Source organism: Pseudophryne corroboree, chromosome 5 (assembly GCF_028390025.1).
Source record: "Pseudophryne corroboree isolate aPseCor3 chromosome 5, aPseCor3.hap2, whole genome shotgun sequence".
NCBI lineage: Eukaryota > Metazoa > Chordata > Amphibia > Anura > Myobatrachidae > Pseudophryne > Pseudophryne corroboree.
In genome coordinates, this window is record NC_086448.1 from 409,430,923 (window position 1) to 409,441,922 (window position 11,000).

Genomic DNA, 11,000 nt, shown 5'->3' on the forward strand with positions numbered 1-11,000 from the left:
ATAAAGAGATAGTATACTCGTAACTAGTATGTATGTATAAAGAAAGAAAAAAAAACCACGGTTAGGTCACTGGTATATACAATTATGGACGGGCTGCCGAGTGCCGACACAGAGGTAGCCACAGCCGTGAACTACCGCACTGTACTGTGTCTGCTGCTAATATATAGACTGGTTGATAAAGAGATAGTATACTCGTAACTAGTATGTATGTATAAAGAAAGAAAAAAAAACCACGGTTAGGTCACTGGTATATACAATTATGGACGGGCTGCCGAGTGCCGACACAGAGGTAGCCACAGCCGTGAACTACCGCACTGTACACTGGTTGATAAAGAGATAGTAGTATACTCGTAACAACTAGTATGACTATGACGATGGTATAAAGAAAGAAAAAAAAAACCACGGTTAGGTGGTATATAATACAATTATGGATGGACGGACTGCCTGCCGAGTGCCGACACAGAGGTAGCCACAGCCGTGAACTACCGCACTGTACTGTGTCTGCTGCTAATATAGACTGGTTGATAAAGAGATAGTATACAATACTACTAATATACTGGTGGTCAGGCACTGGTCACCACTAGTCACACTGGCAGTGGCACTCCTGCAGCAAAAGTGTGCACTGTTTAATTTTAATATAATATTATTTATCATGTACTCCTGGCTCCTGCTATAACAACCTGCAGTGCTCCCCAGTCTCCCCCACAATTATAAGCTTTATATACAATACATTGATGTGCAGCACACTGGGCTGAGCAGTGCACACAGACTGAGTCACTGTGTGACTGTGTATCGTTTTTTTCAGGCAGAGAACGGATATATTAAATAAAACAAACAACTGCACTGTCTCTGGTGGTCACTGGTCACTGTGGTCGTCAGTCACTAAACTCTGTCTGCACTCTGCACTCTCTTCTAATCTACAGTATCACAGCAATCTCTCTCTCTCTCTCTCTTCTAAATCTAATCTAAATGGAGAGGACGCCAGCCACGTCCTCTCCCTATCAATCTCAATGCACGTGTGAAAATGGCGGCGACGCGCGGCTCCTTATATAGAATCCGAGTCTCGCGAGAATCCGACAGCGTCATGATGACGTTCGGGCGCGCTCGGGTTAACCGAGCAAGGCGGGAAGATCCGAGTCGCTCGGACCCGTGAAAAAAAAAGTGAAGTTCGTGCGGGTTCGGATTCAAAGAAACCGAACCCGCTCATCTCTAGCTCTGACAGCGCTCCTACTGTTCCTCCTTGCACAAAGGCGGAGGTAGCGGCCCTGCTGCTGGGTTGTTGCCCTCCTACGGCCTGCTCCACGTCTCCTGATGTACTGGCCTGTCTCTTGGTAGCGCCTCCATGCTCTGGACAGTACGCTGACAGACACAGCAAACCTTCTTGCCACAGCTCGCATTAATGTGCCATCCTGGATGAGCTGCACTACCTCAGCCACTTGTGTGGGTTGTAGACTCCGTCTCATGCTACCACTAGAGTGAAAGCACCGCCAGCTTTCAAAAGTGACCAAAACATCAGCCAGAAAGCATAGGAGCTGAGAAGTGGTCTGTGGTCACCATCTGCAGAACAACTCCTTTATTGGGGGTGTCTTGCTAATTGCCTATAATTTCCACCTGTTGTCTTATCCATTTGCACAACAGCATGTGAAATTGATTGTCAATCAGTGTTGCTTCCTAAGTGGGCAGTTTGATTTCACAGAAGTGTGATTGACTTGGAGTTACATTGTGTTGTTTAAGTGTTCCCTTTATTTTTTTGAGCAGTGTATATTAAATAAAATCTTCTACAGATTAAATAGCGCTCTCCCATTGTTTCCTTTTTTCTGTCTTATATAAGGGGTTTAAAACCAATTACCCCTGGGAAAGCAGCTCTTTTTTTCTGTTCAATAGTGGCGCCGGGAATTTTTCTGTAATTTAAGAATGGCCTAGATAAATTCCTAATGGATAAGGATATACAGGGTTATGGAGGATAGATCACGTACCATAGTTATAATAAAATGAGGAAATACAACACAACGGCCGACTTTATCAAACAGATAAAACTAGTCCTGAAAATAATACAGAGTAGGAGAACTCGAATAGGTTGACGGACAGATTGTCTTTTTTCAACCTCACAAACTATGTAACTATGTCATTCAGGTTCTGTTGGTCCTGTGCCCCATGCAGCAAAGTCACTGTTTGCATTCACACAATGTCTATTCTATGGGAGAGAGGGACAGGGAGCATGGCCAGCAGCTCACAGAGTGCTGCTCATGCCCTCACAGGTCACGTGACTTTGGTGCACACATATGTCCCTCCTAGGAAGTCTTCAAAGTTGGGAGGTATGTGGTAGAATAAATATTTGAATATGTTTTACGTATATGTGGTATAGAGAATCCCGGGAAGATATTATTGTTTTCTAAGGTTTTGTTTTCCATGTCACATGCAATAGATTTGTTCTATTCTGTTTCTTAATCAAAAACCTTAAAACAAAGAAACATATATGGACTATAAAACAACATTTTGAAACGTCACCTGACTGTATTCCTGATTTGGCGTGGCACTGAGTCCTGTTGCTGCCATGTACGTACTTCCAATAGTCTTTATCTTTTCAACACCACTGAATTTTGGTTTGGATAATAACTATAATAAAACAAATTCCATTTCAATAAAAGAGCCATATTGAAGTACAACAATCTTATGAAAACAAACATTCCTACTTCTAGAAGATTAATATATCAGGAAAAGGGAAAGGGAAAACTACTGCACTAGTTATCTATTGATAGATTTACATCAGGAAAGTAGGGCCCATATGATAATCAACTGAAATTCATTTAACTTTCGGGGTGCTGCCAAGGACAGTATGGTTACCCATAAACAATTAAGTGAAAAGCTTTGTCGGAATTTGACACACAAAGGACTGATATTAGTATTTCTTAAAATATAACTTTTATTTTATGTATTTAAGACCTTTTCCAGTGAAATGTTAAAACCAAAGGTGAAAGAGTGAAAAAATTATATAGAAAAATATGATATGTGAAATTAAACACTTTGTTACAATACGGGTTGCTCAATTGTTATCATTACATTAAAGTTTTCTTCTCGTAAAAATGACCTTCAATTTAAATTATTATATTGACAGACTTAATATACAAAATATAAACTGTTAATTAATATAGAGTCTATATATTACGTATATTACGTGAGCTAATATGTCAAATTGAAACACTGATAAACACTGCACTATAGAGGCAATTGCTGGAGACGCTGAGAAGGCACGCCCAGCAGCTGCTGTTATATTAACGCAGTGTTTCCTACACTGCATGCATAGTGCCATTAAAAACACTGGAGACGTCGTGCAAGCATGTCTGGCATTTTTTTTATTACAATGATAGTGTTTCCCTTAAGCTAGGCATAACCTATATAATTATCTGACAGATAATATGTCCAATCTGGCTGGTTGGAATGAAAATCTGGCAATGGATGAGAGCAAATGACAATTGATCATTTCCTCTCAAACACTGGAAATGGACAAAAACTGTTGTTCATATAAATTGTTTAAATCATTGATAAATTGTATCTATTTTCCAGTGTTTGGTAGCAAATGGTCAATAAGATGCAGCTGGTGTCAGCTTTGGGGAAGGAAGGGGGGGGGGGGGGGAGATATGGGGTGCTGTTGGGCAGCCAAATGGGAAAATTATTACTTTCCAAAAAGACAATTTTTTTTGAAAGTAATAATTTTATGAAGGGGGCTTAATGAATAATGAAAAAAATTGTGAAAGAATACAATGAGAATTTAAAACTCAAAATTCTCATTGCACATTTTTTTCATGATGAATATGACCCCATGTCTTAATAGTGGCATTGACAATAAAGTGACACCGGCCAAAGCCAACACACAGCAAACGTTGCGGTGAGGACTTAGCAGAGTGGCATATGTAAGGAACTACAATCTTTACCATCTGTTATAAGAGGACACAAACTGTAAATTGCTGTATAATTTACAATGCAAATACTTTTGACAGCAGCAAATACTAGGAGAATTGCAATGGAATGGAGAAATTAAAACTTAGTACAACTTATACATCACATACTTACGACTACATTAAAAGCCAATCTATACTGATAGTACCTGTATCTATGGCTAATCCACCAGCCACAGTGTTGAATATATAGACGTGTTAGTTTATAACTGCACCATCAATATTGTGGAGTTTCCTGACAGCAGTTAATATATAGTGGCTTAAATTCGATATACTGTATAGCAGCATAATCAATACAGGATATGGTATGTTTTCACTTATGCTGGGTCTTACAATTTATGCTGCATTGCTGCCCTAATATAAGAGCCTTAGATATCAGGGACTGTATGTTTTATAGTGCAAATATATCTGCCAGCAGTCCATATATAAGGTATTCATGGAATAGCAGTGAACATCAAATAGAATTGAGCCAACCATGATCTCTCTCTTAAAGTGAAGATAATATTATTTATATTCAGGATATCGACACTTATGGGGGTATTCAATTGTAGTTGGAACTGCTGTCTTGTCGGAAAGACTGCAGTTTCTAACTTTTTTAGGTTGGAAACCGTTCCGACCTATTCAATCCCACCGCCATTTTTCCGACAAGTCGGCAATTTTAACAATTCGGAAAACACGTGGATAGGCGGAAGTGCGACCAAATCTGACAGGCTGTAGTCCCGTTTCTGACAATGGCCCTCATTACGAGTTGTTCGCAGCAGTTCATCGCATCGCAAATGGCAAAAATTAGCAAACTGTGCATGCGCGAAAGCAGAAGTGCGCATGCGCAAAGGGAGCGATACGACGCTTGTGCAAAATTACTAACTGAAAATCTGCTCGTACTACACCACCGAAAACAGGGAGTGACGGAGGCATGACAGAGACTCGGCTTCGCTATCTAATGAAATGGGCGTGAAAGTGGGTGGCTAGTGTGGGAGTATGCAACCGGCAGTAGGCGTGTTTTTTGCAGAAATGCGTATCAAATGGTAAAATGTACACAACAAATGTTCGCTATCTTGTCGCAGCCGAGGAGTAAGTCTGCAGCTACTCAGCACTTGCGAAGTACTGTTACAAGTGTGTCTGCCCTAATTAGCAATTAATTTGCAAATTAATTCACCTGTTGACCAATTACTTGGCAAACACTGCTCTGACAAAATACTACAAACAGCAATTGTCTGGCCACATAACATTTTTATTGTTAGCACCTATAAAACTGACACGCTCACAAAGAATGCACTGTTTTTTTTATTTTTTAAAAATACTTTGATGTTAAATGCATGTTTTAATTATTTGTTTAATACTATCAAATGTAATCAAGTGTGAATAAACCAACTTATAAACTACATCAGCTAAATCTTCTCGACATAGACATATTCCTTTGTACATACCAAATAACATGAACAACATAATACAGCCTACACTTAATGTTACTTAATACATTTTTTATTTAATTTGGTGGGAATATGTGTCCATATCTAATACTATGCCATGTTGCCCCTAGTAACCCAAGGTCCTATATTTTTATAAAATGTATATGCCCAGTTAAGTGTTGTGCAAGGCATACATGTTTAAAATTATAATATGCAATGTTTGTATGAATATTCTGATTGTTCCCTTGTTCCACAAATGTCTATATGTCATGTTAAAGTTTACAGGGCACAGTTTTCCATAGTGCATAACCTTTAATAAAACACACAAACAATTTTGTAATCAATATTTTTTTACTTCAAAAAATAAATTAAATCAGAAACACAACATGGCTACAAATGAGCATCACATACAAAGATGGACATAGCAACAAGCAGATGCCAGTGGCAAAATTCACATAGCAGAACCCAGTACCATGGTAACACCATCTTCTGACAAAATTTGATGTTTAAACTTTACTAAGTATATGTTGGGAACCCCCAGCCAGACGAAACTTTTAGGGGAACTGAGGTCGATTCTGGAACCAACACACAAACACAACCATACACAGCACGCTAGGAAGAGGAAGATGGCTCATGTGTAGACGAAAATAACTCACAGGCTACAATTTAAAAAAACACAAATATACCCTTTCACTTTGAGGGAGTTGTACATTCTGGACACACAAGCCAAAAAAACAACAAAAAAAACATTGAGGCAACATGTAAAACATGGGTGCTGCCCATCTGGAGAGACATCACTTTCTCTTCTTTTTACCCGCCTGATGTAGTTCTTCACGGCTCGGTCTGCGAAGCGACCTTCAAGGGCCCTGCCCAGTGGGATGTTCTTCCTGGGCAGAGGGAGGGGAGGGAGCAGATGTGGCTGGCTCTCTGCCACTGTGGGCAAGGGAGACAGCAATGTCCTGGAGCCCTTGCAGAATGGAATTTGCAATTTGTTGGAAGGAGGAGGCGAGTTGCTCTTGGCCCTGCCTGATCTCTGCCAGACCTTGGCAGAGCTGAGCTACACCTTGCTCCACACTGGTTCTGTGCTCAGTGAGCCGGACAGGTATCTGGCTTACCTCCCGCATCATCCTGTCCTGAAAAGCATTCAGGCTCTCACCATACCATGCAATTTGAGACAGGATGTCCGGGATAGCAGAGGGTTGGGTGGGGGACCAGTTGGAATCTGGGCGGATGGAATCTGTGGTCCCACAGTGCCAGAGACACTAGGTCCCCCCACCTCAGCCTCAGCCACATAACCCTCCTCTGACTCCACCTGCTCACCCACCTGTGCTGTGTTATGTTCAAAGCAGATATAAGAATGAGTGGAAAAAGAGTAGAAAAAAACAACATGAGACTTTTTGAACCACTAAATTAGTTGTTTAGGAATATGTGTGTAAACTTACCTGGCAAGTCATGTGCATTCAGTATTTCAGGCAGGTCCGTGTCCATATGAGACACCCCAACCCCCTCTTCGTAACTCACACAGTCTATCGCCAGCTCCTCAAGATCTGTGTACTCCACAGTGGCAGCTGGACCTCCCCCTGTTGCCCTCGAGGCATTCCACTCCGCAGACCTCTTGCTCTTCAGGCGGGATTTGAAGTCGGCCCAACTACATATGTGATGAAAAATAGGGGCAAGGTACAGAAAAGTTATGAATACCTGCTTTAATTGATAGTACACATGTTATGTATTTGGTTGCTATAGGCAACATCACATCTAGCTAAGTGTTTAATAATACTTGGCTCAGAAAATGGTGTGTCAATATACACTTACCGTCTTCTAACTTCCTGTGATGTGCGGACTATTGAGCCGACTTCATTAACAGAATCAGTGATGTCCCTCCAGATTCGATCTTTGGATGCAGCACCCATGTTTTTGGGCCCTCGATGATTTTTTTCCATGGCCTGTGTGACCAAAACACGTAACTCCCTCTTAGTGAAGGCAGGCTGTCTTTTCTTTTTTTTTTTGGATCTAGCCTGTGAGCTATCGTCCCGTCCCTCCTCACCATCTTCCTCTTCACTAGCTGCTTGTGTACTTTGTGTTTGAGATGGTAGTCCGGAATCTCCCTCAGTTTCCCCAGTATCTATATCTGGCAGGGGATTCACTCCCAACTCCTGGGTATCAGAAGATGGAGTTTGTACAGTACTGGGTCCTGCTATTTCAAAATCCGCACTTGCAGCTTCCAGCATCTGCCTCCGCAGCGCTAGGCGCCTATGTGTAAAAGCGGATATCTGCTGCTGCACCTGGTCCATCTCTGCTGCCATCTGCTCACGAGTAGCCATGTTGCTGGTGGCATGTGTGTTTGCACAGGTGTCTAGCGATTTATAGCTGCATGTGTTTTTCAGTGCGGTAATTCGCACAGGTGTCAATTATGCTAATACTTCCAGTAATTGTTGTTCAGCCTATTTAAAAGCCTTGATTGCAGCCTGAGTGAGTGGGTGTATGATGCCAAATGCTGTTTGGACGTGTTTCAAGCAAGGTGGTCGTGTTTCCTCACACATTTCAGAGTGAGTTTTTATTGCAGTATATTGCATAAAAATGTGCGTTTGTTTGCTTGCAAATGTTTTACTGTTGTGTTGCGGAGTGCTTATTTTCTGCATATTTGTTTATTTTATTTTAAATAAATTAGGATATTAACAAACCAAGTATGTATGGTTGTGCAGTGGTCCTTTGTAGTGGTTTAAACAGGGTATTTGTATTTTGGTGCTTAATGTTTTTTGCTATAAATTTAATATTATGTACTATCTAATAGTTTTGTTACCTGCAATTTACAGTGTGTCCGTTCTATTGTTGAGAGTGGTTATTTTATTTCTTATAGGCCATTTCTCTCTCTTGTAGGTGTCTCTTTTCTGGTTTATTTGCCAAACATTTTTTAGTGCCAAAGTAGGCCATATTTACTTTCATTTTTCAAAAAAAGGAGAATCTTTATTTATTTTTGAGCAGGTAAGTTGCCTGTCCCTGGGTGTCATGGTGTGTGTTTGTTGCAAGTGTGTATCTGATTTCTTATAGGCCATTTCTCTCTCTTGTAGGTGTCTCTTTTCTTGTTTATTTGCCAAACATTTTTTAGTGCCAAAGTAGGCCATATTTACTTTCATTTTTCCAAAAAGGAGAATCTTTATTTATTGAGCAGGTAAGTTGCCTGTCCCTGGGTGTCATGGTGTGTGTTTGTTGCAAGTGTGTATCTGATTTCTTATAGGCCATTTCTCTCTCTTGTAGGTGTCTCTTTTCTTGTTTATTTGCCAAACATTTTTTAGTGCCAAAGTAGGCCATATTTACTTTCATTTTTCAAAAAAAGGAGAATCTTTATTTTTGAGCAGGTAAGTTGCCTGTCCCTGGGTGTCATGGTGTGTGTTTGTTGCAAGTGTGTATCTGATTTCTTATAGCCCATTTCTCTCTCTTGTAGGTGTCTCTTTTTTTGTTCGTTTACAAAGCATTTACTTTTGACAAAGTAGGCCAGATTTTCGCTCTATTTGCTACAAAAGGAGCACCTTTATTTTCTTATCTGCTAATTTTTAGGATATTTTTTTTTTTTAAACATACTTAGTATTTTTTTAATATATTGTTGCAGTAATTATATGGGTATGTTTTAAATCTCAAAAAGTTTGTGATTTGTGATGGTAACCTATGTTGGAGGTAAATAGCTATATTTTTATTTTTATTTTCCTTTATATGTTTTGGACCTGTATTTTCATCTTGAAGATATGGAGTACGCTCCTGCAGTAAGTGGACACCCATACACTTTGAATTATATTTTGGTTGACAATGTGTGTTGTTAATTGTTTGGAGTTTTTAATGATTCTTACCTTCATTTTAAGTTAGTGATGTCCATTCATGTGGCAGCTGAAGCCCTCCCACCACAACCCACGGTACCACTCCCACCCCAACCACCGCAAGCCCTCCAACCCCAACCGGCTCCTCATCCTCCAAGGCAACGGAGGCGTGCTAGGCAACCAATTTTCCGTACCCGTGTACTCCTTTTTGGGATGCCTGATGATGTAGTGTTGCGCAGATACAGACTGCCACCTCATCTAATCCTAGACACTCTCTCCATAATAGAGAGTGATCTAGAACAATCCATTAGGTATCCTACAGCAATACCAGCATTGACACAATTCCTTGCTGTGTTACATTTTGTGGCCACTGGTTCGTATCAGCATGTGGTAGGAGATCTGGTTGGCATGTCGCAGGGCCAGTTCAGTAAGGTCCTGCGGTGTGTCAGCCATGCTTTCATAAAGCGAGTAACACAATTTATAGCAATGCCTTTGGATGTTGGTGCCCTGGCTGTGGTGAAGCGCCAATTTCAGGAAGGTGGTAGTCGCTTCCCACACGTTATTGGGGTTGTAGATGGAACACATGTAGCTATTGTTGCACCAAGACATAATGAAGAAATTTATAGAAACAGGAAACTGTTTCATTCTCTGAATGTAATGGTTGTTTGTGGGCCATCCCTCCAGATCCTGTCCCTGAATGCTAAGTTCCCTGGGAACTCAAATGATGCACATGTCATTAGACAATCAGGGATATGGCAGAGATTAAGAACGATGGAAGGCCAAGACATGTGGCTATTGGGTGAGTTTAGTATTTTTTATGATTTGAACAGTCATATTTTTGTTATTACATTATGTTTTTTTATTTTTAACTTTTTCTATTTTCATCTTATCAAACAGGAGACCGTGGATATCCTTGCACCCCCTGGCTCATGACTCCTTACAGTAAACCCAGGCAAGGACCACAGACGGCATTTAACTCCGCGCTTACTGCCACTAGACAGCTGGTGGAGCGCACGATTGGTGTTCTTAAAGGGCGTTTTCATGTGCTCCACCGCACTGGTGGCGACATCATGTATTCGCCGGAGATGGTAAGTAAAATTGTGGTCCTGTGCGCTATCCTACATAACATCGCTGTAAGGAGTCGTGTAGAGCTTCCCCAAACGGAGGAATTGCCGGATGAGGAGCCAGGGGTTGGCCGGACATTCGGTGCGGGGAGTGTGTCCCGGCGGGGGAATGAAGTAAGGGCAAGAATTGTCCATGATTATTTCAGGTATTTTTTTTTCTTTCTTTATTTTTCTTTTTCCAAAACTCTCTGTATTTGTATTATAATTTTGGACTGATGTCATTTAGGTAGCTTGATAAAGTTCATAGTGTGTTGGTTTTGTTTTGTGAGTCTATACAGGTTGAGTACCCCATATCCAAATATTCCGAAATACGGAATATTCCGAAATACGGACTTTTTTGAGTGAGACTGAGATAGTGAAACCTTTGTTTTTTGATGGCTCAATGTACACAAACTTTGTTTAATACTCAGTTATTAAAAATATTGTATTAAATGACCTTCAGGCTGTGTGCATAAGGTGTATATAAAACATAAATGAATTGTGTGAATGTACACACACTTTGTTTAATGCACAAAGTTATACAAAATATTGGATAAAATTACCTTCAGGCTGTGTGTATAAGGTGTATATGTAACATAAATGCATTCTGTGCTTAGATTTAGGTCCCATCGCCATGATATCTCATTATGGTATGCAATTATTCCAAAATACGGAAAAATCCGATATTCAAAATTCCTCTGGTCCCAAGCATTTTGGATAAGG

General features: G+C 40.5%; 1 protein-coding gene across 1 annotated transcript in view; it reads right to left on the reverse strand.

The window, feature by feature from the left end:
• ADCY2 (adenylate cyclase 2) overlaps window positions 1–11,000 on the reverse strand; it is a 1,664,414-nt gene that overhangs the window by 90,008 nt on the left and 1,563,406 nt on the right. The window contains exon 22 of the mRNA XM_063922769.1: window positions 2,509–2,616. Within this exon, the coding sequence (XP_063778839.1) occupies window positions 2,509–2,616 (108 nt within the window). The remainder of the gene's footprint in view (window positions 1–2,508; window positions 2,617–11,000) is intronic.